Source organism: Trichomonascus vanleenenianus, assembly GCF_965637985.1.
Source record: "Trichomonascus vanleenenianus strain CLIB 3782 genome assembly, contig: TRVA0_042S, whole genome shotgun sequence".
NCBI classification, from domain to species: domain Eukaryota; kingdom Fungi; phylum Ascomycota; class Dipodascomycetes; order Dipodascales; family Trichomonascaceae; genus Blastobotrys; species Blastobotrys vanleenenianus.
This window is the reverse complement of record NW_027481845.1, coordinates 1-27,881: the sequence shown is the minus strand read 5'-3', so window position 1 is coordinate 27,881 and position 27,881 is coordinate 1. Positions and strand designations below refer to the sequence as shown.

Below are 27,881 nucleotides of genomic sequence, written 5' to 3'. Positions count from 1 at the left end.
CGACGACTGATTTCTCAACTGGGGTCTGAAGAATCACTGTGTGAGCCCAGATAGATCTTAAAATGGCGTCTTCTCGCAAGGTCCCGGCGCTTAATTCCACCTCTGTCGGCACCAAAGAATGGGTCGACAAAGAGACTACGCTGGCACGGGACCTGGTAGTCGCAGATGTGGAGGGCTTCGCCTATACGGCGCGTAGGGACATTGAGTGGCTCAACGAATATGTATCCGACATCCTGGAAGGCAAAAACATGTAAGTATTGTAGGCTGGTGAGATAAGAAAGATCAGAGGACTAACCGTGTTAGCGACCTACCTGGTTTGATGCAAACTCCTGGGCGACTGAAAGGTGCTCTTTCACCGCGTAAGGCCCGAATTCAGGCTCACAGCGCTCTTAGGCATAGCCGATCTAGGCAGGGCCATGTCCGATTCGGCGACGAAGCAATCAGCTCTCCCTTGGCAGTGTCGCCTTTCAAAGTTACAAAGAATTCATCTGCTTTGGGCAGAATAGACAGTACTCCCCTGAGATTGTTCCGGAACACTGCTCTTCCTAGTGGGGGTGGGCAGACGATACCAGACCTCAAGCCTGCAATCCAGCAAGCGCTTATTCCGGCGGCATCAATTGAAGAGAAGGTGAAGAGTATTGAATCGAGTAAAGAGAAGGTAAATGTAGAGTCTGAAGGTGAGGAAGATTCTTCTTTCGTTGCCATCAGTCGTTCGATAAAGCGAACCCAGGCGGATAATACCACAGGCGTCATTAATGAAGCTATTCTAAAGGAAGTCATTGAACCAATAGAGAACTCTCACATTGAAACTAAGGCATCGAACCCCGAGAAGGTTGAAGAAAAAGCTTCAAGTGGCTGGTCCGCCAATGCTCCTTCGATCCTGGAGAAGAAGTCCATGCACGAAGATGAAGTGCCTGTCACCGATATCCAAGATACCCGTCAGCTAGAGGCTACGAAGGACGAGAAAAAGGAGAAGGAAAAGAACAATGATAACGAGGATGAAGAGGCTGATGATGAGTCGCCCAAAGTTACTCGATCTACCCTTGGGTTTGCCAGCTTGCCAGCGAAGCAGCCCATTACCAAAAAGTCCTTTGCCAAAACCCCTTCGACCGTTCTCATGTCGGAAAAACGCGTCAATGCTAGTGGTATGCTCTCTCGCCTACGCAAAGATCCCACTCCATTTGAAACCAAACTGGCTGACAGCAAAGTTCCCATTTCCAACGGTTCCTCATCTAACAATACCACTACAGCAGCGACTGGGGACTCAACTGTTGCTACTTCAATTGACTATTCGTCCAAGCGAAGCTCAAGAACAGAAATATCCGAGCACGATCTGCCGCCCCCATCTCCAATTCGATCAGACGCTAGAGTATCGGTGCATTACCCTCGGATTGAGACAAAAGCCAAGTCAGCTTCGCCATTAAAATCAAAGGATGTTCCGCCAACAACCGCTTCGGGCCTGAAGGCATCATCACCGCAAAAAGAAGAATTCGAGTATGTTGGTCCCATCAAGTTGTCAAAGTCTCTTTCTCCAGAAAAAAGGACGACTACTTCTTCCAACGAGAGTACCAGGCCACTTACTGCACCAAGTCCCATCAAATACCCTGCTCCAGCCGCTCTGCCTCCACGGACGGCCTCGCAAAATTCGCAGAAGTCCAACTCGTCTCAAACTTCACACAGGTCCTTTACGGCTAAGCTGCAGTCGACATTCAGCAAAAATGACTCGCCGCTCCCCCCTCCTTCTGCGGTGAAGAAGGACCTTAAATCACCCACAAGATCTCCAATGCGGCACTTTTCCGCTTCCAAGGGCAACCCTGAATCGCCTAGTCTCGTGTCATATACTGCAGGCATGTTTAGACGAGCTAAGCAGTTATTGTTTGACCGTGACCAACCAGGTAGCCCACTTAAAGATCGTGCGGGTAGTCCAAGCAGGAGGGTAGAGCATCCGTCCACCGCCAATAAAATTTCGAGCAATCCAAGTAGTGAGCATGTGGAGCAGCCTGGATCTGCTCTGTCTCCTCAGAAAAGTGCTCCCAGATCACCACAAAAGGATACAGTATCTCGACTGCTTGCCCCGACATTTGCAAGTGCCAATAGACGTGCTCAATCCCCGACCAGAATGGATCATCCTGGTAGCCCACTAGCCAAAAAGGCTACCGTGCCATACCCAGAAATTAAACGCACCAAAGTAATGCCTCTGGATCCTGAGGAAGGCAGCGATGATGGGCTTACTAAGTATACTGAAACGGAGGAGTCCAAACCTGCTCCTGTAAAGCCAATGGCGAAAGCGCCAGAACACAAGGGCCATGGTTTGACGTCTATAGAGCTCAAGGCGGGCTCCCAGGTAAAGACCCAAGCCGCAGCGACGAAGAAACTTCAGCAGAATTCAACGTCATCATCGCATAGCTCTGATCCAGCGCCTCCGCCACCTGTTAAGCAGCTTCCTAAAGAAGAAACCTCAAAGAAACAGCCACAGCAGAAGCCTTCTAACAAGCCACTTACTATTAAGATCCCGATGGCCGCACAGAGGGAAATGGAACAGAAAAAGAAGGAAAGGGAGGCTGCAAAGTCTGTGTCGGCAAACAGGACGTCTACGGCTGCTCCATCGTCGATACCGCAGGCCATCAAGACAAAAGCTTCACAGTCGACTTTGAAGCAGAAGACGGCTAAAGTTCAGGAACAGCCTCCAGCTAAGCGCGTATATGCAGCCGAGAATGAAAATAGGCAGCCGCAGCAGCAAAAGCAACAGCCGCGGGCTAATGGTGCGGCAGCAAAGCCAACTGGTATTCATTACAAGCAGCCTGGAGCTGCCATTCAGTCTGCTACTGCAGGTTCGGCTAAGCGGACTTCTGACCAGGCCCATCTTGAAACTCCTTCCGAAAAGCGTACTATGCGGGTCTCTAAACTTGGCGGTCCTGGATACAAAAAGGCTGGCAATCAAACTCCAAGTCTAATGAAGTCGACCATTGTACAACAGGCCAAGGCTGTGGGCAATAGTGCAATACCACAAGTAGAAGGCGTCAAGTTCTCCAGCGAGAAGATTAACTTTGCTTCGGTCAATGGAAGTGCAACGAGGACAGCACCAAATCCGTTCCGGCAAAATCCTACTGTATCGGCGGCCAATGTGTCTACTCCCAAGGCTTCGACATCATTATTTGGTGGGTCTAAGAGCGGCAGTAAGCTAAATGCTGGGGATGATATAGTTTTGCCGGAGATTATGTCTGAATCGGAGGACGATGACGATGGGAGCGTTCTCCAAGATTGGGCGAACTCGCCTCAACTGCGGGATGTACTTCTCAAACAGCAGAAGGTCGACCCGGATTCGGTGTTTGGGCCAATTGCTCCTCTGCAGATGGAAGAGGTGTTCAAGTCATCTCGACTGTCTAGGTTCAGGCCCAGAAGCTCTTCTGCAAATTGGTCAGGTCAGGATAAGCTGAGTCAACAGGAGATTGACCGATATGCTTCTGAGATGGGCTACAAGAACCAGTGACGAAATTATATATATTGTAATGATGACATGACTTGGTTAGTACATAATATACTAATGATCACAATCTTTTTGTCATAATCACAATCTTCTTTTTGTCACTGATAATAATCTTTTTTTTGTCATTTTTGATCAGTCGTCTTTTTGTCATGATGACAATCTTCTTTTGGACTGTTCTTTTTTTATATAAGTACATATTATCAGAATGTTCGTACAATAATACTCTACAGGCGTACAAATGGTCAAAAACAAGACTAAATTCATAAATAGAAACAAGATACACAAGCTAAGGTCATAAATCAATACTGGTATCGGAAGGTAGCGTTCTGCTTATCGGTCAAATCATCAAAGGCATGTTCCAGACCAAAGTCCTCTTGGGCTGCTCCCTCGGCAATAGCCTTCTCCTTCTTCTTGTTGCAGTAAACGAGCCACATTCGCAAGCAGCCCAACATAACAATAAGCACAATGTAGCATACCAAATTGGTGATGAAAGCAGGCAGGTATCGTGGAGCATCCTGGGCACGGAAAGTCTGTGGACCAACTGCATTGCCCGCGGCCCACATAACGAAGTTGAGGGCCACTGCAACGGCCTTCTTGGTCTGGCCAGCAACGTTTCGAGAAATAAGCGACATGCCCAGGTTCTGGGTAGCCCAGAAGGACATGGTGAGGTAGTAACAGAACAGCAGAACGGCTTTTCTTTCAGTTGTACCATTAACTGGCAATGTGATGAATACGACCGTACCGGCAATGGATAGCAATGGGTAGGCCATCATGACATAGATAGTCTGTCCAGTCTTCTTAACGAGCCATGCTGAGCTGAAAAGAACGAAAATGATGTAAGCACCGAGAACCATGGCCAACAACTGGGTTTGGAGCACTGTGAAGCCCAGAGAGCTGACGATAATACCCTGGAAGGCACCAAGACCACCACTCGAGATACAGGTGAGGAACTGTACCATGGCGTAGCAGTAGATCTGGGGGTCCTTAACCGCCTCCCAGAAGTGATCCCATCGGAACTTCTTGTTCTGGAGACCAGTCTGGTTCTCTCGTACTCGCTCGACCATTAGCTTCTTGTCTTCCTCAGACCAGCACTTGGCTCGCATCGGGGAGTCTGGCATCCAAAAGAACACACCAACACCATAAACTACGGTGATGGAGCCATAAACGAGGAAGATAATCTGCCAGGACGCCAATCGCGCATTCTGAATGAGCGAGAAGCAGTAAGCAAGAAGGCCACCAATGATCTGGTTCAAACCGTTCATGCAGTACCACGCGGCAACAATATAAGCCTGCTCGCTGCGCTTGTACCACATAGAAGTAAGAATAAGGAAGATGGGCTGGCAGGCGCATTCAAAGAACCCGAGCAGGATTCGGCAGATGAGCAGACCGGTAAAGCTGGTGCAGGCCGCATGGCAGGCCAACACAATACCCCAGCATACAATATTGAACGAAAGGTACTTGGCAATGGGCACTCGCTGGATAATCCAGTTGGTCGGGAACTCCCACACCAGGATGGTGAGGTAGATGCACGTCGTCAGCCACGAGTAGTCCTGGCCCACGAGGTGAGCGTCCTCTCGGATGCCCATGATAGATGCAAACGAGACGAGACCTTTATCCAAGCCCTGCGCCAAATAGGTGATAATGATAATGGGCAGGATACGCTTGTTGATCTTCCACAGCAGCCGCTTGTTGGTCTCCTCGTCTATGTAGACCGCCTCAGCACTCGCGTACTTGGCGACGTCCGAGTCGATACGCTCAAGATGCTCCGAAGCAAGCTGCTTGACATCCTCGGTCTCGATATCTCTGTTATCGGTCATTTGGTTCTTGGCCGTTAATCCTTCCATCATCTTGTCAACCCTTCGTTGGTTTATATACCCGCAGGGGGGACGCTTCCCCACGTTTTTGTCACTCTCACAGGTTTTCTCCTACCAGCCCGCCTGGTTAAGACGTCGTTGCGTAGATGTCTGTGGGGAAAGTACTCCATCAACCGCCCCTCCTCCGCCCGGGGTGACCTTATCTCGGAGCAATATCTCCCCGTACAGTACGTGGATCAATGACCCAACCCCATTCTCCGCATGAGTCTTTACTGCTTAATGTCGGGGTGATGATGCTGCCGAAGGCTGCTAAACTGGAACATATGTGTTCGGACTCCCCCGCAGGGGAACGGTGTAACATGCCACGAGGCTGAAAAATTATACGCGTTATTATTCAGCCATTGAAAACTACAGGCCGATCGATACATCTTATTCGCTCATCAATTTATACGGTCTATAAAGCAGCTGGCTTGGCTACAGTGGCCCATTGATTGTCTATTCGCATATCGTTCTCTTCAAATGAGTTTCCTTTTTCGATCACTTGCATGACCAGATATACACGCAACGATTTGACGGCATGGGAATCACAGCATTGCGATCGACTTTCAACGGCTACTCTATTGCTAACGGTCGGGCAGTTGAGGGGGGGTTCACCGAACTAACCCCCTCAACCTCTCGGTTTCGTTTACCTTTAAGGTACGTGTATATGGTGGACTCCACTTTGCATTCGGTCTATTGTCCCTCCGAGCGAATTCGGTCCGCCAACCTAAGACGTGGGGCAGCTGCATGCAGCAACGGTCTTTACGGCGACCATGTGGGGGATCAGGGTCTGTGGAAAGCCTTATATGGTGGTGGGGTTGTCCAACTCAGACTCTATAGTCAGAAAACCCCAAGCAAAGGAATAGAAAAATGCCTAGTCAAGTGGAGAATATCACCTTGCAAGAGGTACACCACCATATTAAGAAGCTTATCAGCTCCCTGGCGGCCATCGAGGACAAGGAGGGCAAGTTTGTTTTCGATGTTGATGGCATGACCATCGACACCAAGAGCTGGAATGGCTGGGACTGGACCCAGGGCATTGGTCTCTACGGAATGTGGCACTACTACCAGATGACCAACGACCAAGAAACCTGGTCCAACATGTCCGAGTGGTTCGAACGAAAGTTCCGAGAAGGTACCGTGCCAAAGAACATCAATACCATGTCTCCATTCCTTACCCTCGCCTACATGTACGAGGCGACCAAGGACCGGCGATATGTGGGTTATCTGGATACGTGGGCTGAGTGGGCGGTCAATGACCTCCATCGAACCAAGCATGGCGGCCTGCAGCACGTTACTTATCTCAGCGACAACCATAACCACCTGTGGGACGACACTCTCATGATGACCGTCATGCCGTTGACTAAGATTGGTCAGATCCTCAACCGGCCACAGTATGTGGAGGAGGCCAAGAAGCAGTTCCTGCTTCACCTGCAGTTCCTCTCCGACAGAAAGACTGGTCTCTATTACCACGGGTTCACTTTTGAAGGCAACCACAACTTTGCCAATGCTTTGTGGGCTCGAGGCAACAGCTGGCTTACCATTGTGTTGCCAGAGTTCCTTGAACTACTGGATCTTCCAGAGTCCGATGGGTTCCGTCAGTACTTGATCGAGATGTTCCGGGCGCAGTGTGAAGCGCTGGTCAAGTGCCAGGACGAGGAAGCAGGCATGTGGCACACTCTGCTCGACGACCCGACCTCGTATTGCGAGGCTTCGGCCACTGCAGGTTTCGCCTATGGTATTCTCAAGGGTATCCGGTTGAAGTTGCTGCCTAAGGAGTACATGGGCTGTGCTGTCAAGGCCATTAAGAGCGTCATTGCTAACATTGGCGAGAATGGCGAGTTGGAGAACACCTCCTTTGGCACTGACATGGGAAGAAACCTGCAGTTCTACAAGGACATTCCTATCACCCCAATGCCTTACGGCCAGGCTATGGCTATTATGGCTCTTGGTGAGTTCCTTAAGCTTTACTTGTAAAGAAAAAAAAAAAACTAGACTACGCTTATACGCTTATTATGTATCGGTATTATTATGAATATTATGAATTTTAGAGATTTACTATTCCGTAACAGACGCCAAAGTGACCATTTGTTAATACATCTTTCGTCAATTGCAACACTTGAACCTCTATACCCAGTATGCGGTGTTCAGCAGGTGTTATCTCTACATGATCCAATGAAGGTGTGAGAGATAAACTGATCATCTAGAAATAATGCAAACGAGAGCACATTTTTTTCTTGTAGAATATGTATTGTATGACATCGAAGAAGGTTAACGCCGCACATATTGCGGCTGAAAATATATCGCGCGCGCAGAATTTTTCATCATGCGGCGATGCACATTACAATATTGAAAAGTCTCTGATCTGTAAATCGATATAGTTGATAAAGATGTCGGATGAGATTAATATGCCTGATGATGCAGCCATCGAGAAGATGGTCCAGTCCGAATGGGAGCGACTGAAGTACCGGCCTGGTCCTGGCGAGCCAGACCTGCCTCCACAGCTGAGATACATCAAAGATCAGACTCCCGAACAGTATGCCGAAGAACTCAAGAAGATGCCCTTTTTTATGACCCAATTAGACAAAGATAGCGAAGGTAATGAAATGCTCGAGGCGCTGCAAGCCCTGCAGTACGAGGGCGAGCCTCATGAAGTGGCGGAGAATTTCAAGGCCCAGGGCAACGAGGCTTATCGGGAGCGAAAATTCAAGGATGCTATTGAATTCTACAATAAGGGCATTGAAGTCAAATGCGATAGAGATGACATTAATGGAGCGCTCTATTTGAACCGAGCAGCTTGCAACCTGGAGCTGAAGAACTATAGAAAATGCATTAACGACTGCAAAATTGCGCTTAAGTACACTCCAGATAACGTCAAGGCACTATTCCGTGCAGCGCGAGCCTACTTTGCAGTTGATAGAGTGCAGGAGTCCCTTGATTGCATTAACTACGGACTCACAATTGATTCCAATAGCCCTTCACTAAAGGAACTGCAAAAGAAAGTCCAAGAGCGGGAAAAGAAGCTGATAGAGCTAGAAGAGAAACGAAAAGCCGCCGAGGAGATCAAACAGACCAAAAAATTGAACCTCGACCTGGCCATCCAGTCGCGAAACATCACAATGATGTATACTTCGGAGCGTCCTGAGAGCTACTCCCATTCCACCGAGCAAATGAAGATTGCTCTCGATGATGCCCTGGACCCAACTTCTGCTCTGCTGATTCCGTGTCTCTTCCTCTACCCATTGGAGCTTGAATCCGATATTATCACGGCTGATGCCGACGGGGCTACTATTAACGACAATTTGCAAACTATCTTTGGCGAAGACCCTGAGTGGTTTGCCAAATCGTCAAATGCAAAGAAGGACTACGCGTTGGCTAACCTACAAGTATTCGCCCAGACTCAGAGCGGCGGACTGGCAAAGATCCCCAAGAATTCGACCATTAGAAAAGTGTTGTCGATGGAGAAGCCGGTGATCCCAGTCATTGACAACTTTGCACGATTCTACGTCGTTCCAAAAAATAGAGCGCAGGAATTCTTGGGGACTTGGAATAAAGAGCATGCCGCAGGCCAGCTTCGAACTACGGAATAGTCGTTTTCGGGATCGGATAATAGAGATATCGGGAGCATTAGGGTACATGTATCATCAATAACTAATCATTAGAAATTACAAGCCTAGGATGGGTTATACGTTTCAATAGTACAATCGAAGAGTCGAAGACTCAGTGGGACATCATTTGTGGTCATGGTCGGGTTCGGATCTTCGAGCAGGTCAAAGCTTCTAACATTAAACTCGCTGTAGTTGTCGCTGCTCGTATCAAATATCATCAGATCGTTCAAGTAAGAGCTCTGACCCATGTCAGACTTCCAGCTGTGCGACTGCGATTGATCAGGAACAGGAGAGTTACCCGCCGACGTTGGCGCTTGGGTCACATTGATTGGAGAGGCCTTGGGTTTAAGCAATTTCGCTGTTACGTTGGTTGGAGTATTTGCCTTGTTCGACGATGGTGTAGACACGCTACCATCCGAGATCTCACCCTTGATGATGTTAAGTGTGTCCATCAAAAGACCGCTCAACTCGGTCGAGTTGATTACGAATGGCGTTTCCATAAGGGCCAGAAGGCCGTTCATAAGCCTGTCACGCAAGGCCAGATTTTCAGGCGCAAACGTCTGGCAGTGAATAATGGCAATCTTAACAAAGAAGGTAATAGCGTCGTGAATATCCTCACTGGTCGCACCAGATGACTCAGGCAGCGCCTCGTCGATTTCCATGCCGTCGTCAACTTCATCGGCTTTGTCATCATCACCATTATTATTCTTGTCCTCACCATTGCTAGTCGCCTTTTCTTCTGAGAGCTGAACCAATTGATCCAAGCACTTGACAACAGCAGCAGCGTGGTTGGTCAGAACATTCTCCATTGCAGAGTCAGCCACCGCATCGACAATCTCAAATATAGCGCTCACGGCATTCTTTCCATCCATCAATGAGTATCTAGGGAACTTTTCAGACTCAAGGAAACACAATTCAGTGTAAATAAGTAGCTTCCCTTTAAGTTCCTTTTCAAGGTAAACCATCAAGTCGCCGATAGTACTCTTCAAGTTGACTGAGTCAGTGTTGCTTCGTGCGGCGGCCTCGACAATGGCCGAAATTGCCTCGTCTTCGCTGTATGGCTCTGCGCTAGAGGGATTCAGCGCCGGACTCGCCACATTGTCAACGGATAGTACGCTGTTAGGGAGAATAGCGGACCGTGGTTCGAGCTGGACTGAACGAAGGAGCACCCTCATGTACACCTGAAACAACTGGCAGTTGAAAACATTGACGATAGTGGCGACTGCGAGAATGTGATCAGCGAGACTACCGGAATCGGGGATATCAGAGCCAATGAGGCACCGAATGACCTGCCTAAGCTCTCGAATCTGTGCCAAATCGGTGCCGGTGCCAGCATTCTTGACAATGGGGTCGACAAACACTGAAATAAATAGAGAAACATCGCGGGACGAAATGCCCACAAGGAACCGGATAACAGCGTCACTGCTTCTCAAAAAGGCGGTGAAATCCATCTGCTGGGAACTGTACTCGACCAACATGCTGTTCAAGTACCTCAAATAGGTCTTTGGATGCAGGGACTCAAACACGTTGCGGTGAAAATCCAGTGAAATGCGCTCGCTAGCCCTTAGCGCGATAGCATCAAAGGTCTTGCGCGATACAAGGTCAATCATGAGCCGCGTGAGCGAGGCAGAACTAGAGGCCTTGACACTTTGGAGCTGCATGAATATGTCTGCGACTTTTTCAAAAGTGATGCATTCGTAAACGACCAGCATGATAAGAAGCACCAGGAAAGTCGAGTGATTAGATTCCAGCTGTGGCTCAACCTGGTCGCGAACCCACTTGGTAAGAACTTCATTGTACACATGCAGGTCTCCATCGCGCAGGTGCTGGAGGACCTTGACATACTTGCGGGCAGATTCGGCATCACCGCAGGAACAGGCCTCAAGGAAATGGGCCGACACGGTTTCAAAATGGCCAGGAAGGGCTCTGGCATCAATCGGCTCAATGCCAATTCCTAGGTCGTTGAGAGTCTGCTCATTGATGTCGTAATAGCAAATGAAAGACGCGTCGACATTCTCCGACATTGGCGACAGCTTGCTGATATCCAGGGGCGAGGCGCCTCCCACTGAGGGCTTTAGAATGGCCTCCAGCTCGCCTTTCAACTCTGGACTGAAGATGTCTGCTTGGTGGAGGGCGAACTGCACCAAGTCGAACAGCCCCTTTGAGATGCGCGACTTTGCTTTTAGAGCCTTGTACTGAATAATGAACAGCTGCATAACGTCGGCAATGTTTCCAAAAGTGCAAAAGCTGACCAGGTATGCGCGTACAGTGTTGGCCAGCGAGTATAGGAAGAGGCCTGACCCCACTTTGGGCAAAACAAGCAGGATTGCCGAATAGAGCTGGCGAGTTGCATCAAGAGCAACAAGAATCCTCTCAACGACGCTGAATTGCTGAAGCATGGGGATCCAGTCGTCCTCTTTGATTCTGGCGTCAAGCATCTCTACAAGCCAGTCGGCCAATCGCACCTTGTTGCACTTAAGCAGCTTTTTGAGGATCGACTCTTCAGTCGAGGAAAGATCCAAGTAGTCGCCAGACGCCTCATCGTCCTCATCGAATAAGAAAATAAGTCGCTTCCGGACTAGATGCTTTGTTTCCTCTAATTCTTTCTGTTCCAATGCTTCGTCAAAGCAGTTGATGCCTTTAAGGAGCATATTCCGCTGGATTCTATAACCCGGGATAAACTCGTCGAGGTCAATGTTCTGCAGGATGGCAATTTGCCCGCTCGCCTCACTGCGGAGGCGGTCAATAAATAGGATACCCGAGGAAATGACCGCACGGAAGTAGTTTTCCAGCAGCAAGACATCCTCCAGGACGAATTCGTGCACAAGGTTGTGCACGCTGTCCATATTATACAAGTCAACGTTTCTAATCGAGACAAGGAAGCGCTGGAGGGCACTGGACACGTCCCAGCGCCGAACTGTTTGGAGGTACCTGCACAGAACCAGAGCCACCAATACGTTGCCGTTAGTGCTGGCCTTGGTGCAACACCACTGGAAGACGACCTCCAGGATATCGCTGTCATCGAGCCGCCAAGGCGTGACGAGCTTGACAAACCCGGATAGCTCAAATGGCGGCGCCAGCTGGTCAAGATACTTGACAAGCACTGCTCGATGGTCTCGCTGGGACCGGACTAGGGGCGCATCGCTGACAATGAGATTTTCGTTTCTCACGCGCACTGTTTCCAGCAGTTCCTGGACTTTCGGGGAGTCCGACTTGATTGCTTCAATGAGGACCGGCGCCAGCGTTCTCCAGTGGCGCGGGATTACAAATGAGTCTGGGGAGATGACAAATAGCTGCTCAATCGAGGTGGACACTTTATCCAGCAGCGTTTCAAACACTTGGCTGGTACCGCTGGAGCTGCGTTCGCTGGACAAGGCCGCGTACTGTTTGAGTAGTGTATGGGCGAGGCTCTGGGAGAAGGCCCGGGACGCAGAGAGATCGCCCCAAAACAGGTTGATATAAATAAGAGCCACGGGGAGTTCCTCGGGGTGCGCTTTCTGGAAGAAGCGAAGCGTCCATCGCAGGACGAGGCCGCGATCTACAAGGTTCTCATGGAACAAGTGGGCCAGGAACCGCGTGAGGTACTCAATTCGGAACCTCCATGACTTTACCTCGGGTTTGCTGCTTTGATGTTGATGTTGATGTTTTGGTTGCGGCTTACCCACAGGAGCAGCAGCAGCAGCAGGAGCAGCAGGGGCAGCGTTGTTGTTCATCATCTCGGTCGTAGACCCGAAATCACGTACAGTCTTCTCAATAAACTCAATGACTTCCTCTGTCCAGTCTCTGATCCATCCTGCCTCGTTGTTGCCCGGGGCACTGGCGCCTTTCCTCTTGAGCCCTCGCAGCTCGTTGGCGCCTACACAGCGCGCAAACCATACCGCTCGCGGAATGGGAATCGCCTTGTTGCAGCACTGCTCCAGCAGGCCTCTATTTCTAATGCCGTGAGGAATGGTCCGGGACAGCTTGCGCAGCGGTACCGACGGGGACGCCAGGTCTCTCAACCACGCCTCGCGCTTCTGATCGGTCAGAGTCACCCGCGGGGGCGGCTTGAATGTTGAGGCAGTCGCGATGCGACACTTCTTCTCGCGCACTTCCATCGACTTGTACAGAAAGTACTGCAGCGCCGGGAGACTCGTCCACTGCTTGAACAGCGGCAACAACGAGTTCCGGGCCGAACCGTACTCATTCATCACTTGCGACGACGGATAGTAGCCCTTCTGGACATAATCCGTGCTCAATTTGTCCTCTTCCTCGCTCTTATGCCATGGGAAGAAGTCCGGATACGATTCTGCACTCAGTTAGTTAACTCATCTCACGGGATTCACAACGACTTACTCGATCCAGGAAGGGCAATGACATCTGGCGGGGGCTCCAAAACGTACCGCTCGGACGCCAGATCCCCCCTATTGCACCTGCCGGCCGCCGAATGGTGACGACCCGCCGACGGAGCCAGCAGGTTGTTAAAACGAGCGCTCTTCTGGTTCGCTCCGTGCCCGAACGGGGCACCTGACGACATGGTTCTTCTATCAGATTCGTAGGATTTCAAAAACACAAAAAACGGTCGTGAAAAAGGTCGCTAGGGCCTGGTATTCGTTCAAATCATTGGTTTCTACCGCAGAACCCGCTTACTGCACTTTTCACTTTGTCAAGGGCGGGCCCTTTTGGGCGGTGAGTTTTTGGGGGGTCCCGCGCGCCATCCAGGGGAGAGACTCGGACCCACCCACCTCCCCAGCCGCTCATCGGGACGCTACGAGTTTCAGTCTAAATTGTATATTTTTTTTTATTGAGGATTAAATTGTATTCGAGGGCCAGCCCTCGAGCTCCCGTAGATGGGGGCTCTGCCCCCAAACCCCCGTTCAAATCACAACCAGAGATCTCCGCGCAGCAGGGGGGTTTGGGGGGACTGGTCCCCCAAGTATCACTAGGTAGTAATTACACTAAATGGAGGAATTGTAGAATTATGAGAGGTTGCGCAGATCGACCAACTCCCCTCCGTCGTCTTCCTTGTAGATGAAATGCTGGGTTAGGAAGATGGTGTCAAAGAAGACGGTCACGACCGCCAGGGCGAGCTTGACGGTGTTGTTCCAGACCCCGCTGAGGTCGTGGCGGATGTACCCGTCTAGAAACAGTTGAGCCAGCGAGGCCGCGGCCCCGAACAAGTCGAGCCGCACGCCGCTCATGGACCACCCCTTGGTCGACCGGCGGTGATGGTTATACAGGACCTGCGGCACGTACTTCGCCGTGCTCATGGCGACTTTCACGTTGCCCATGGCCCATACCAGGTCATACAACTCAAAGTGCTGTGGGGTGTCTTGCACGCGATAAGCGTACATGCAGCCGGCCACTCCGGCGACGATCACCCCACCGAGCAACAGCTTGGTATAACGTGACAAATGTCGTTGTCGCGAAGTCGTCGCGTACCCCATGCAAAACATCTGGAGGAACATGTATATTAGCAAAACAACCCCGTGGAGCCCATACACAATGTCGTTGAACCGCACCAGGGGGTAGTTGAGCTCCCCCGTGTCAGACACCAGGGTGTGTCGCTGGGCGTACTCGTTTCGGACCCACTGATTCGAGTATAACATCCACACGCTCAGCGTGTACATGACATACCCGATGAAATTCAGCACCATGAAGTCCAGCGAGATGCCTTCTACCGATTTCAGCCGCCGGTTAAGCAAAATGGGCGGATATAGCGATATGCTCTAGAAACCCTGTTAGCCCAATGTCCTACGCTTCACATTCTTTATCATACCCAGGTAAGTACATAGCTCCAGCCAAGCACTGAGGAAATTATTGGAAGAATATTGCTATCCATTCGCCCTCTTCTAGAAATGCAGGTACCCTGAACACTCTACAGTATGTTGTCTGCTGTATATACCACCTGTCATCTTTCCAGGGGGGACACACGAGGCTGGTGAGCCGCAGCGTAGAAAAAATGTGCAGATCACGTGATCAAAAGCCGCGTGAGCCGCAAACTCATGAAGAGCGATGCCCCTGGGGGTCTTCAATTGACTTGGGGGCCAGCCCCCAAACCCCCGTAGCTCCGCTTCGCGGAGATTCTCGCAGCGAAACCTCCGCGTAGCGGAGCCCCAGGGGGGTTTGGGGGGACCAGTCCCCCCATATATACTCCAGTACTGCTGTTAACCCTTCATCGGCCCCAGGGTGGGGGGATTGGGCCTTCACTACAGGAGGAGGGAGAGAGTGTGTGCATACAATTGGCAATTACCGCACAGCGGGGGGAAGATATAATTAGTTTGGTGGAGCCAGCTTCTTGACTCGCACGCTGGACCCAGCCCAGGTTTGCATGACGGTGGCCAGCTGGCCGCTCTTGTCGAGCTCTCGGAATTCATCGCCACCACCTCGCGAGAGGCCCTTGACGTGAACATTAGGAACAGTAGTCCGGCCGGTGATCTGGCCAATGTAGTCCTGGAACTCTCGGCCATGGGGGTGCATATCGAGCTCAACAACCCACGGCTTTGGCGTGATCTGGTACTCACTGAGCAGCAGGTCCTTGACAAACTTAGAATGGGGGCAGTATGACTTGGAGAAGATCACCACCGGCGACTCAGATAGGATGGCCTTGTACTCCTTCTCTGGGCTGAACGGCTCGCCTGGATCATTCGTCAGGTCATTTTTGCTTCCCGCAGCTACATATCCGTTAGCTTTTTTGATGCTTCCCATTTGAGGATGTGACACGTACCAGGGGCGAGTTCTCCACTCTCTTTCTTGAGCTCGGGCTCAAGACGCGTAGTCTCGTCGATCGAGTTGAGGAACTTGGATGTGTCGGTCACACTCTGCGACCTGTGGTATCCGAAAAACGTGATCCCCACAATGAACGCCCACACAGTGAGAATGAGAATACGTGTTCGTCGTGACGATACCATGGTTGGTGATGTAGAGAGGTGAAACGACGTCCAACGCGATGCTGTCAAGTTTCATCGGCCCTTAAAAAGGGGGGATCACTTTGTTTCTCCGCACCCAAAATTATGTAATCGTCATATCGCCCAAAATAACTCTATTTCACTCAACCTTGGACTTGGCTAGCTGGCTAGCTAGGTAACCAGCTGTAGTTACTTAGCTGATGGGTGTATACTGGGTTGGGTTAAAAGCGCCCAACGTTACAGATTTCATCTTCAATTGGAACGCCTTTCGAGGGTTATGTCTCATGTTTCAAAGCCGCACACACCATGCGGCTTATTGGGCTCCTTACTTCAATTCGGATTGCTTTGAAAGTGCAGTATTTACATTTTAAAGTACAGCAGTCAGAGGTAGACCCTGAAGTAGGTTCATAATGGCCTAATGGCCTTCTAACTAATGCATGGAATTATACAGTTACTCGTTAAACATATCGTAATGCTAACTGCACGTTCTCTCAACTTTGGTCCAAACAGAGTTTGACCGTTTGCGGCCGTTAAAAACGATTCGACAAAACTAAAAACCATGCAGAGTTAGTATTCGATTTGAAGCGAGTATAATGGATGAGAAATGCGTTGCAACCTCAGACTTGCCTTTAGAGTCCCCATTATGAAAACCACCCAGGGCAGGTTTTTCCTCATGCGATAGAAATCGCTTAACAAGGATAACCTTCTCTCTGAGAGTACCGTATTGGATCAAAGATCCACGATAGTAGGAAAATCTCTTTTGTCATCATCGGTAGCCAGCAATTAAGGGCAGCCAGCACTTACCGGTAGCCAACAATTAATGGGTAGCAAGCAGAATTGACAGGCAATTAAAGAGAAGTAATCACAACAAATCGGTTCCCTTGACCTTTCGCTGTCCTGGCTCCATCTTGGCACTTTTGGCACCGAATTGAATCGCCCGCTTTTTCTCAAGACTAACAAGCGGTAGATTACGGTTTCGCGCAATTGACCTCAGAATATACTTTGTCTCGCCTTGAGGATTGACCTTGTAGTTTAGCGGGCAGTCCTCCAGCGCCCAGCACACAAGGCTCTCATCCAAGAAAGGATACCGAAGCTCCTTGCCCCATATAGTGCACACTCTATCATCTCGGCCCAAATTCCTTTCGTGGAGCCGGCCAAAATCAAGCTGCAGTTCTTCAACAAGGCCCCCATAGCCGTTACGCTGGAGCTGCGTGGTGTGGCGCGTATATCCACCAAACAGCTCATCTGCTCCTAGGCCGGACAATAGTACTGGTGCCCTGCTTTCGTACTCGTAACCAGCAGATTCAGGCGCATCGTACGCGACTCCACGGCCCCGCGAAGCGAAGTAAAAAGCAATTGCAATGGAAAGGTCCATTACGCTATTCTTGGGCTTCATTAGTGCCGTGACGAGCTTGCGGTGATCCATCATTTCGTCAAAAGGCACATCAATCTCAACAAACCGGAACCGCGAAGAATTGAGCTCGGCCCAGCTCTGGCGGCCCAGTCGTCGGTCTGGAGTGGCGTAGCCATCATTTGTGCGCCTGTTTTCAAATGCCACGTTGAGGAGATCAACTTTTTCGTCCCCGGGAAGGATGTCATCAACCAGTGATGCGACCAGGGTGCAGTCGATCCCTCCAGAGAACAGAATGGCAATTCTCGTACTCTCCGAGGGCGGAATTGTTTCCACCCGTCTCGTTAGAGATGAAATAAGTTTCTGTTCTAGCTCCAACGGCAGTTGCTTGTCATCATTATGCTCGGCAACAGTACCGTTCGTAACACCATATGGGTACAATAATCCGTTATTTCCCCACTGAATAACACGCAAATGATCCTCGTCAGCGGAATAACAGTAGATGTTTCCTCCAAGTGCTTCTAACAGCTGACAGTTCACATCGCTTGCACTGGTTATCAGCAGTTCCCCGGCCGAGTGTGAATACATCAAACTTCTTCGACCAATACTGTCCCTTCCAAACCACACTTTTCTAGCAGACCTCTCATAATACACAAATGCATACTCTCCACGAATCTCATTAAGCGTTGCCAGCACGCCGTCTCTCTTAAGTCTATTAAATAGATAGGACGTATCGCATCCCGCGATATCGCTATTATACAGCTCCCCGTTGAACTGGAGCACGCAATCCTGGTCAGAAACCGGCTGCTTGGTATACGGCAGTCTCAGAGACAGTACAGACGAGAAGAACCTGAGCTTCTGGCCAGGCTGCCCTGTCGATATGACCTTCTCACCGATCCCCGTCGGACCGCGCTTGGCTATCAGCGGTTTCAGCTGAGCGTACCTTGAAGACTTTTCGGAGGCATGATCGGACAGACAGAACAGTATCCCGCACATTTCTCGACTCTATATATACTGGGTATCTATCGCCAGAGGGTCACTAGGCCTGCGGTCCGGTCCTATTCGAGATCTATAATTGGTGGGGGGAGGGAGGGATAATCCGGCAAAGTTTGTCCCAACTTGGTAATCACTTTGGAGGCTGGCCCCGTTGAAGCAAGGTGTCGCATCCTCACTTACTACGGTAGCCGCGTTAAATGAGCCAAGAGAACGCAGAGCAGATGACGGAGGTCTCGGTGACTCCAGCGAGCACTACCAGGGCCGTCGTAGTGGGTCAGGACGAGATGGAGAGCATACTAGACCAGTTCGATCCGCTGAGCATTAAATCGGGCTCCTCCACTCCTCCTCCTGCTCCTCCTCCTCAGCCATTGGAGCAAGAAACGGCACAAACTGAGGGGGATAAGCCCTCAGAAGAGATATTGTCAAGCCAGTCTAGCTTGGAAGACACTTCAGGGAGCCAACCAAAGGCTGAGACGACGAGTGGAGCCCCATCAAATACTGAACCACCAAATACTAGAGATTCCGCGATGGCTGGTGATAATCAGGCAATGGCGGACGAAGTCACAGAGGAGCATAGCGAATTGAAGTCGTTTGGACCGAATGATGATGACAAGCCGTTTGATTTCCAGCGGTTTCTTGGCCAACTGAAGCATAAGTCAGCGGACCCCATCGCGCGGTACCTCAAGTCGTTCCTCACTGAATTCACCAAGAAGACGTGGACGACCAACGAGCAGGTCAAGATCATTGGCGACTTCAAAGCGTTCATTTCGGCCAAGATGGACCAGTGTCCGCCGTTCTCGACCCTGTCCGATAATGAGTTCCGCAACGCGCTGGAGGGCATGGAGAAGCTGATTATGAACCGGCTGTACACTCACACGTTCTCTCCAGAGATCCCGGACGCGCGACGTAGCGACGACCATGAGGAGGACGTGCTGCGGGACCGCGTTCTGGAAGAGAAGATGCGCATCTGGCATTGGATCGAAGGGCGTCATCTCGACATTACGGAGCGGTTCCTCAAAAACGGCGAATCCTTTGTCAAGCTGGCCAGTGACGAACTGCTTAAGATCAACCACTACCGGGCTCCGCGGGATAAGGTCATTTGTATTCTCAACTGCTGCAAGGTCATTTTCGGGTTACTACGGCAGACAAACTCGGAGGAATCGGCGGACGGGTTCCTGCCGATTCTCATCTACGTCGTGATCAAGGCCCAGCCCAAGGATCTCATTTCTAACGTAAACTACATCCAGCGGTTCCGCAACCCGGATCGACTCAATGGCGAGTCAGGGTACTATCTATCTTCGCTAGTGGGCGCCATTTCTTTTATTGAGACGCTCGACCGGTCCTCGCTAAGCATTACTGAACAGGAATTTGAGCAGAACGTAGAGAGTAGCGTCAAGTCAATCGCCCAGGACCGCTCGGAGGCTGACCACCCGCCCAAGACCCCGGATCTCAGTAATAACCCTGGACTTCGGTCCAAGTCTCCGGCGCCGGGAGCTGGCACGCTCACCCCGTCTGCGGTTCTCTATAACTCTGCGGGGCTTCTTTCGGGGTCACTCAAGTCTCTGACCAAACTATTTGAAGACCAGGCCGAAGCTGAACCCAATGCCAATGCTACTGCTAGTACCGGTGCTACTGCTACTGCTACTGCTAATACGGATATCAAGCGCGAGGCTTCTCCGTCCCCGCAAGAAACAGCTGCGCGGCAGATCTCTGCCGAAGAGGACGAAGCCCGCCGTATTTCGTCACAAGAGTTTGAGAACGTCTCTGATACCCTGAGCCAAATGTTCCCCACGCTCGACCGAGAGATCATCCAGGACGTTCTCCGAGAGAAGCAAGGGCGAGTGGGCGCGGCTGTCGATGTCTGTCTCGCACTCGTTGGTACTGCTTAGACACAAGGACTTTTTTCCCTAGGAACGGTAGTACCCTCACCCTTCTTCATCATCATGATTTTCCGTCAAGTGACATCATCAATGACAATTCCGAATTATGACAGAAGGGTTATAATTGCGACCCAGAAAAAGCCTTTTTTTTTTCGTGAATTGTACGCCTTTGCTCATCAACCCGGCGTTGGCGATGGAATAGTTTTTCCGTGATGATGTAATGGTGCCTGGGAACATCTCGCATCAGCATCAGCCGCACGCCGATAATCCGGGGAAGTGCACGACTGTTACTTATTGAAAGCCAAGACTTTTTAGCAAGGACAGAGGCCTGTCATAAGGCAACAAAGGATGGAAGGACAGTCAATTGACCTTGATTCGGGGAGTGTCTTGACACCTGACAGATTGTTCTGCTGGCTCGTCGAGCCATACCCAGGCTACCCGTTTCGCTTGAGAGTATAAATATACTCGACCGAACTAATGAAAGTTTATCTATCTAGACTTATAAACAACCTCCAAGCGAAGCGGTGTGTTTTTTTTTCTAATACATTAATTGGGTCCGCATCCATACGCTTGGTGTAATGATGGGCGTTCTTCATGCATTTGTGGCCCTGATGGCCGTTGTCGTTCCGGGATTGGCATTCGACCCTGGCACTGGTAATAACGTTCTCGTATACTGGGGGCAGAACTCTGCAGGCGGTTCCAGCACCGAACCATCCTTGTCGGATTTGTGTAGCGATGATTCAACGGATGCTGTGGTCATTGGGTACTTGAACGTCTTCCAGGCTGATAACTGCCTTCCTGTTCTGTCCCTGGCCAACGGCGCCTGTTCGGACCGGTTCAACGACACAAACCTCTATGATTGCTCTCAAGTTGGGGACCAAATCAGCCAGTGCCAAAATAAGGGCAAGAAGGTGCTGCTTTCTCTCGGCGGCCCCACCGGCTCATATGGGTTCGACAATAAGAGCCAGGCCATCTACTTCGCGGACACTGTGTGGAATCTGTTTGGTAATGGGGTCTCGAACACAAGACCGTTTGGTAGTGCTGCTGTAGACGGGTTCGAGCTGGATATCCAGGGCGGACAGTCGGCAAATTATGACGCGTTCATTACTCAGCTACGCACCCACTTCTACGCTGACCAGTCCAAGTCATGGCACCTCTCTGCCACTGCGCCATGTGTGAATCCGAATGACTACGCTAATGCAGTGGCTGGACTAGACGTGGACTGGGTTGTCATCCAGCTCTTCAACAGCCACTGTCTCAACAGCACTGTGGACCTCAATGGCAACCCAAGTGACGAAGTGGGCAATTGGGGTGATTTCCTTGGCAATAACAAGAGCGCGCTGCTAGGGGTTAGTGCGTCATCCAAGAGCCCAGCGGTGTTTTACGAGTCGGCTGACTATATTTCCAATATTGCAAACGCAATCGGGTCTAGTTCGTGCCAGTTCGCTGGTGTCGCCGTGTGGGATGCCTCTCTGTCTTCTGCTAATGGTAATTTTGCCGATAATGTCAAGTCCGCCCTCAAGGAGAACAAGTGTGCTGAATCCTCGCCTACCCAGACTACTGCATCGACTACCGCTGTCCAAACTAGTCAACCATCAACCATCACCCCAGCCCCGTCGTCGATGGAAGAGGAGGTCGTTACTATAACTCCAATTCCCGGCGCACAGACGACTACGGTGACTGAATGTCCGAACCACGTTGGCATGCGTTGTACGCGGCGGATTATCATCGAGCTGCCCGGAGTCACTACGAAGACGTATCTCATTGAGCCCGGCCCACGCACTCTTACCATCGGCGGGGATTCATCACCTCCAGTGGTGCCCGGGGCCAGGACTAAGACTGTCACAGTGTGTCCGAGTTCGGGTGCGTGTACGCGTCAAGTAGTCATCGAGGTCCCTGCACCTACTACTACTTGATATTATTTATCTGCTAGATTGTTTTCTTTAATTCGTTATTTATTCCGTGTTTTACATTGTTATTAGGTACTGTAATCAATTGTTATTGACCATACGTCACAATACAGTGTACTTGGCTCAATTACCGGTAACGAATTCTACCAGTCCTCCGCGAAGCGGAGCCTCAGGGGGGTTTGGGGGACTGGTCCCCCCATTAGTACTAGCAGTGGATTGTATTCGAGGGCCAGCCCTCGAGCTCCCGTAGCGGGGGCCAGCCCCCAGACCCCTGTCGCTTCACTGTTACGAACTTCGCTTTACACCGTTACAAATTCCCAACATGTGACAAAACTTCCGTTACAACGTGTTACAAATAGCCCGTTACACAGATAAATTTCAGCATCGATGAATAATTAGTATTCAATCCAAGCAATCGCCAATACTTAACAATTTATAAAATCTAATGAGTAAGGTAACATGCTAAGAGTAGGCCGGAGGCTGCTGGGTCTGGTGCTGCCACGTAAAGAATGCAAGCCGAAGCGTGGGCTGCCATTTGCGCTTAACCGCCTGCTCAAACCGTCTATCCGCGTTCGACAACATTGATACAAACCAATTGTTGTCCTCCCACGACACCAAACAGCATGCACCCCCGTACACACCACAATTCAACGCGTGAAACTCATTGGGGCCAGTGACCTTGTAGTACGTGTTGCGATCGGGGCTATTGAACTTGTCGGCATACTGCTGGATGTTGCCCATGAGCATTTTCGGGCCAGTAGAAAGGTACTGCAACGAAAGCTCGTCAAAAAACCCTTCCGCGACCGCCGGGTTCCACGGCAACGGGTCCTGCTTGGTGGTTAGTAGGATGTTGACCTGGCCGAGTTTCGACAGCCACAGAGCCAGCTCATCCATCTGAGGCGACTCGAGGTACGCCCAGTAAGCCGACAAAAAGCTGACGATGAGAGACCTGAAGTCCGGCCGGGGCACTAGATCGATGAGCCCCGTAGTCGAAGTCAAAGGCGCCGGGGGTGGAGAGGGCGACCTCCGCTCGGCCGGGGTCCGTGGCTGGTGCGGGGAGTGCGAAGGGCTCTGGCCGATGTTATTCGTCATGGTCGTTCCAGAAGAACCTCTAAGGGTAGCGATAATAGCCGACATCTCTTTTTTGATCTTCGAGTTTTCTAATGGATCCCCGGGGTAAATAATAAAAGAGTCCAAGGCACTGTGCACAGCCAAGAAAATCCCCTCAGCCTGCATAGGAGCGACCGCCGTTAAGGCCTCTTTTGGCGTTATGCATGAAGGAGGGCCCCTGCTGTGTTAAACCTTGCAGGCGATATCGGTGGGTTGCTGCAACCTTAATTCCATCACTCCAGAATAAAAAAAAAAAAGAAGAGAACCAATCAGAAATAGCGTCCATGGCCTATGCTAGAACGCGTGTGCAACGCGGAGAAGGCAGAGCCCGGACGACTGAGGAGCTTCTCATCCGTGCTCTGGCGGGACGAAAGGCTCGTCGATGACGTATTGCTGAATATGGTGAAGCCATCGGTCGAGCGCTTTTTGACGTGGTGATCGATAACTGGCGAGCCTTGGATCGGGTCGAGGCGGTACTTGGTGGGGAATTTCTCCTCTTCAATGGCATCAGGCGGGTTCGACACGTCCCTTCTGCGGCTCATGCGGCTCATGCGGCGCGCTTCCTCCGTAGACTGGATGAACGGTTTTCCGATGAAGTTCATGGACGGTGAGCTGCGTCGGATGGATGCTACGGGGAGGTTCGATGGGGAGGACTCTGGCGAGGTCGTTGTTGTTGTTGCTGTTGTTATCGGAGCCATTGACCGGCTTCGTGGAGAGGGCGTATTGGTAGGAGAACCTTTGATTGGGGTCACTGGTTTGGGCAGAGACGACTTAAAGTGGGCAACCCGCGTCTCGAGGTTCTTCATCTGGTCCAGCATGCCGTGGATCTTTCGCAGAGACTTGGACGAGGTCATACGCGGCAGGTTAGTTGTAGTTTTGGGGGGCGCGGACGACACCATGGTCCCCGAGGACGAAACATAATAGTATGGCGGTGGGGACCTGTCTGCCGTGGCATTGACTGGCGTAGTTGCTGCTGAGGGGTCCGACATTCGCAGCCGGCTGGCCGATCGGAACAGTGCCGCAGCTTGTGCGGCTTGTGAGTCGCCTGTCTTTCGCCTCATCTTGTTACTACTAGCGGCGGTTTCCGAGCCAGTGGGAGTAGTTGGCGGCGAGATTTTGGCCTCGGCCAGCTGGCGCTCGAGCATTTCTATGCGCGAATGGGCTACGGAGAGCTCTTCTTTAGTGTCTCGCAATTCATCCTTAGACCGCTGGAGGTCGACTGCCAGAGTATCTTTGGTAGCCAGATCCGACTCCAGCATGGCTATCTCTTCGAGACTACCGTAGTACTTTTGTTCCAGCTCTTCCAGAGACGTTTTGGTGATACGCTCATTGCGCTCCATGTCGTCGTTGGTCATTTCGATTTCCATAAGGCGCTTGCTGACCTGCTGATGGGCCTCCTGGAGGGATGCGATCTGCTTTTGGAGGCTCGCCTGGGTGCCTCCGTACTCTTTCTGCAGGTCATTGTACTTCTTCTTCCACTGAGATACTTCATTGGTGAGAAGCGACACCTTTTCAGACAGGTCGGTGAGTCTCTGTTCGGACTCCTCCAGCTCTAGTTCCAGCTCCTTTTCTAGCTCCCGCGAAGACGCCTGGAACTCGGCCAGCTCCGCCTCCAGCTGAGCTATCTGGTCCTTAGCGTTGCGGTAGCTCTCAGCTGACATGCCTTTACCACCAGACATTACCACTACTTACTAGGGCTATTATCGTACTACACTAGTATTCTACGGATAAAAATACCACTGGGAAAGTAATAGATGAACTAGCGGGACCTCCCTGGCCGGGATGATTGTGGGTAATCCCTGATACACCTGGTAGTGCGTGGTTGATCTGTGTGGTGCCCGTGTGTATGCTGTAAACAGGGAAAAACCTTTTACAAACGCGCACGGTACGCATTCACTTACCTACTAATTTAGCCCAATCTACCAGTACAAACGTGCTGAAAGCTTGATGTCCAGACTCAATTCCTCCGTTCCTACGCGTCTACGCCATCAATTCCCTTCGATCCCTCACCCAACTTGCCTAAATCTGCCCTTCTCCTTCGTCCTACCCCTGACCAACCCTCCCTTGGGTTACCCCCAAGGCGATATTTTGGTGTTGTGTGGTGCGCGAAATTGCCGTGCTAAAAGACACGACACCAATCGACCACCACCTCATCATCACCACCACATCTCGCTACCCGGTTAAACGGACCTTTAAAAGGCAAAACAGGGACGAGAAAGAATCAATAAAATGGTATGCCCTCCCCTTTTAAAAGAATGAATTGAATTGGCTAACAAAAAAAATTGGTAGGTTGTTCTGGCAGCGTCGATTTGCACACGGGGCGGCAAAGCCATTCTGTCGCGACAGTTTCGAGATCTCCACAAGGACCGGGTCCAGGCTCTGCTTGCAAGCTTCCCCAAGCTGGCACAACGTGGATCCCAGCACACGACCGCCGAGGACGAGAACGTACGGTATGTCTACCAGCCGCTCGAAGAACTCTACGTAGTCCTCATCACGAACCGCCAGTCGAACATTCTGCAGGACATTGAGACGCTGCGGCTCATGACTTCGGTGGTTTCGTCAATTGTGCGTAACGTCGACGAGCGCGAGGTACTCCACAAGGCGTTTGAGCTGTTGAGCGCTTTTGACGAAATTGTGACGCTCGGGTACCGCGAAAACCTCAACCTCCAGCAGGTCGAGACCTTTTTGGCCATGGAGTCGCACGAGGAGAAGATCCAGGAGATCATTGAGCGGAACAAGCAGCTCGAAGCTGACAACGAACGTAGGAAGCGTGCAAAGGAGCTTGATCTCGCCCGACGACAGGCCAACCGCCGTGGAAACGCTGGGTCTGGATTCGGCTCGCCGTCTATGGGCGGCATGGGCCGGTCTTTTACGCCTACTACGCCGGTTGCTGCCCCCATGGTGCCGGAAACCACTACATACGACTACGATGAGCCGCCTAAACCGCGATCGCACGCTCCAAAGGGCAAGGGACTGCAATTGGGCAAGAAGAAGACTGGCGGTTTGGACGCGCTGAGAAGCGAAGTGGGTGAGGCCAGCCCTCTTATGAGCGCACCTGCTCCGCGGGCTGCCCAGGCTCCTCCACGGGCGGCTCCAGCGGCGCCGACCGTTGAGGGAATTGAGGTTTCCGTAGTTGAACAGCTCAGTATCACCCTGTCGCGAGACGGGTCGGTCAAGAGTTCAGACGTTAAGGGCAACCTGCAGCTGCATGTTGGCGACCCATCACTGGCGCGTATCAAGCTTTTGTCCAACGTCAAGGGCCCAGACTCGCTCTACAAGACGCACCCCAATGTGGACAAGGCCGAGTTTGGCCGAAGCAGGGCCATTGGGCTCAAGGACGCGTCGCGACCATTCCCAGCTACCCAAGTGTCGGTGCTGCGATGGAAACTGCATGGTGACGCTGATAATGATACCTATGTCCCTATTCTGTTTAGCTGTTGGCTCAATCGCACCGATAAGAGCTTCTTTGAGGTTACCATTGAGTACGAGCTCAACTCCAAGTTCACCGAGCCACTCAAGGACGTGCGCGTGCACATCCCCCTGCCTACTAACAACGCCCACGTCACGGACCCCACGCTTTTGTGGGAGCAGTACGACGAACACATTGTATGGACCATTCCAGAGGTTCAGCCAGGCGGTGACTCCACTGGCTCCTTCAGTTTTACTGCTGAGGCCGACCTGGAAGAGGAGTTCTTCCCAATGCAGGTTGCGTTTGAGGTGACTGATGCGCTGTCGACGTTTGGCGGTGTCGATGTGGAGGACGTCGTTTCGGCGGGTGACGGCGAGGAGTCCATGCCTTTCAAAAAGACCGTGTCCATTGTCACCGAAAAGTATATAATCGAGGCTTAATATTATTCTTTCCACACACCGCTTAGTTAGAGCCGCATCCTTACTGGAGTGTATTCGAGGGCCAGCCCTCGAGCTCCCGTAGTTGGGGGCTCTGCCCCCAAACCCCCGCTAACTAGAAACTCTTTCAATTCAACCAGATCTCCGCGTAGCGGAGCTCAAGGGGGGTCTGGGGGGCTGGCCCCCCAGGGTCAATCGATCTCTAGCTAGTCCTGGGGCTCTGCCCCAAACCCCACAGCGGTGCTCGGGACCAAGACTTAATACCTCTTAAGCTATTACCTATTTACAGTTCGACAAATAAATAATCATAGCAATTGATTAATGAAACCAGTTTGTCCTATTTTATATCAACTAAGGTATTAACATTTTGGTAAATGACCTACGGTTATGACTAGATAGGTTAAAGTCTATGCATTAGAAAATATATAAGACATATGCTAGAATATGAGCAGTTTACTTTCGCTGACCATAGGCCTTAGTAGCGTAGTCACCGTTGATGACAATAACATCCTGTGGTCGGTAGTTGTTTCGGCCCGAGAAGTACTCGTCCAAGATGTTCTTGGTGCCCTCAGCGTATCGGATCTGGGCGTCCAAACAAGTACCACTGATATGTGGAGTCATGGCGTTACCAGCACCATACTTGTTTCGCATAGATCGCCATGGGTGGCTCTTTGGAGCCGGCTGTGGGTTCCACACATCACCACCGTAGCCTCGGAGCTGACCAGACTTAAGAGCCTCAGCAACGTCCTCCTCTACACAGATGGCACCTCGGGCAGTGTTAACCAACCAAGCACCCCGCTTCATCTTGGAAATGAGCTCCTTGTTAAAGAGACCCTTGGTGGACTCGTGCAGTGGGCAGTTGATGGTGACAATGTCACACTGGGCAAGCATCTCCTCAAGAGAGTCGACTCGTCGAGCACCAAGCTCCTGCTCAACCTCCTTTGGCAGACCCT

At 51.2% G+C, this 27,881-nt stretch overlaps 12 protein-coding genes and 2 pseudogenes across 14 annotated transcripts; 6 read left to right on the top strand and 8 right to left on the bottom strand.

The window, feature by feature from the left end:
- Positions 1-62: 62 nt before the first annotated feature.
- On the top strand, positions 63-3,490 carry TRVA0_042S00386 (uncharacterized protein; the record flags this gene model as incomplete). Its single annotated transcript, XM_076686688.1, has 2 exons — positions 63-250; positions 304-3,490. 2 exons carry the CDS (start codon positions 63-65, stop codon positions 3,488-3,490), a joined length of 3,375 nt encoding a protein of 1,124 aa, XP_076539050.1.
- A 296-nt stretch (positions 3,491-3,786) lies between these two features.
- Positions 3,787-5,304, bottom strand: DAL5 (allantoate permease; the record flags this gene model as incomplete). The annotated part of the gene is made up of 1 exon (XM_076686687.1): positions 3,787-5,304. The coding sequence occupies one exon, from the start codon at positions 5,302-5,304 to the stop codon at positions 3,787-3,789; it is 1,518 nt and encodes a 505-aa protein (XP_076539049.1).
- A 906-nt stretch (positions 5,305-6,210) lies between these two features.
- On the top strand, positions 6,211-7,317 carry TRVA0_042S00342 (glycoside hydrolase family 88/105 protein; the record flags this gene model as incomplete). The annotated part of the gene is made up of 1 exon (XM_076686686.1): positions 6,211-7,317. One exon carries the CDS (start codon positions 6,211-6,213, stop codon positions 7,315-7,317), a length of 1,107 nt encoding a protein of 368 aa, XP_076539048.1.
- Positions 7,318-7,730: 413 nt separating this feature from the next.
- CNS1 (hsp70/Hsp90 co-chaperone Cns1p) lies at positions 7,731-8,930 on the top strand (the record flags this gene model as incomplete). Its single annotated transcript, XM_076686685.1, has 1 exon — positions 7,731-8,930. One exon carries the CDS (start codon positions 7,731-7,733, stop codon positions 8,928-8,930), a length of 1,200 nt encoding a protein of 399 aa, XP_076539047.1.
- Positions 8,931-9,013: 83 nt separating this feature from the next.
- SRB8 (Srb8p) lies at positions 9,014-13,464 on the bottom strand (the record flags this gene model as incomplete). The annotated part of the gene is made up of 2 exons (XM_076686684.1): positions 9,014-13,236; positions 13,284-13,464. The coding sequence occupies 2 exons, from the start codon at positions 13,462-13,464 to the stop codon at positions 9,014-9,016; spliced, it is 4,404 nt and encodes a 1,467-aa protein (XP_076539046.1).
- A 442-nt stretch (positions 13,465-13,906) lies between these two features.
- ERS1 (cystinosin-like protein ERS1) lies at positions 13,907-14,769 on the bottom strand (the record flags this gene model as incomplete). Its single annotated transcript, XM_076686683.1, has 2 exons — positions 13,907-14,656; positions 14,707-14,769. The coding sequence occupies 2 exons, from the start codon at positions 14,767-14,769 to the stop codon at positions 13,907-13,909; spliced, it is 813 nt and encodes a 270-aa protein (XP_076539045.1).
- Positions 14,770-15,203: 434 nt separating this feature from the next.
- TRVA0_042S00254 (glutaredoxin) lies at positions 15,204-15,838 on the bottom strand (the record flags this gene model as incomplete). Its single annotated transcript, XM_076686682.1, has 2 exons — positions 15,204-15,601; positions 15,655-15,838. The coding sequence occupies 2 exons, from the start codon at positions 15,836-15,838 to the stop codon at positions 15,204-15,206; spliced, it is 582 nt and encodes a 193-aa protein (XP_076539044.1).
- An 859-nt stretch (positions 15,839-16,697) lies between these two features.
- Positions 16,698-18,182, bottom strand: TRVA0_042S00232 (putative asparagine synthase; the record flags this gene model as incomplete). Its single annotated transcript, XM_076686681.1, has 1 exon — positions 16,698-18,182. One exon carries the CDS (start codon positions 18,180-18,182, stop codon positions 16,698-16,700), a length of 1,485 nt encoding a protein of 494 aa, XP_076539043.1.
- A 197-nt stretch (positions 18,183-18,379) lies between these two features.
- VPS9 (vacuolar protein sorting-associated protein 9) lies at positions 18,380-20,071 on the top strand (the record flags this gene model as incomplete). The annotated part of the gene is made up of 1 exon (XM_076686680.1): positions 18,380-20,071. One exon carries the CDS (start codon positions 18,380-18,382, stop codon positions 20,069-20,071), a length of 1,692 nt encoding a protein of 563 aa, XP_076539042.1.
- A 569-nt stretch (positions 20,072-20,640) lies between these two features.
- TRVA0_042S00188 (uncharacterized protein) lies at positions 20,641-21,978 on the top strand (the record flags this gene model as incomplete). Its single annotated transcript, XM_076686679.1, has 1 exon — positions 20,641-21,978. The coding sequence occupies one exon, from the start codon at positions 20,641-20,643 to the stop codon at positions 21,976-21,978; it is 1,338 nt and encodes a 445-aa protein (XP_076539041.1).
- Positions 21,979-22,434: 456 nt separating this feature from the next.
- TRVA0_042S00166 (uncharacterized protein) lies at positions 22,435-23,064 on the bottom strand (the record flags this gene model as incomplete). The annotated part of the gene is made up of 1 exon (XM_076686678.1): positions 22,435-23,064. The coding sequence occupies one exon, from the start codon at positions 23,062-23,064 to the stop codon at positions 22,435-22,437; it is 630 nt and encodes a 209-aa protein (XP_076539040.1).
- Positions 23,065-23,351: 287 nt separating this feature from the next.
- On the bottom strand, positions 23,352-24,743 carry TRVA0_042S00144 (annotated as a pseudogene). The gene has a single exon. A coding segment is annotated over exon 1 (1,392 nt).
- Positions 24,744-25,311: 568 nt separating this feature from the next.
- RET2 (coatomer subunit delta) lies at positions 25,312-26,931 on the top strand (the record flags this gene model as incomplete). Its single annotated transcript, XM_076686677.1, has 2 exons — positions 25,312-25,314; positions 25,372-26,931. 2 exons carry the CDS (start codon positions 25,312-25,314, stop codon positions 26,929-26,931), a joined length of 1,563 nt encoding a protein of 520 aa, XP_076539039.1.
- Positions 26,932-27,381: 450 nt separating this feature from the next.
- On the bottom strand, positions 27,382-27,879 carry TRVA0_042S00100 (annotated as a pseudogene). The gene has a single exon. A coding segment is annotated over exon 1 (498 nt).
- Between the last annotated feature and the right edge of the window lie 2 nt (positions 27,880-27,881).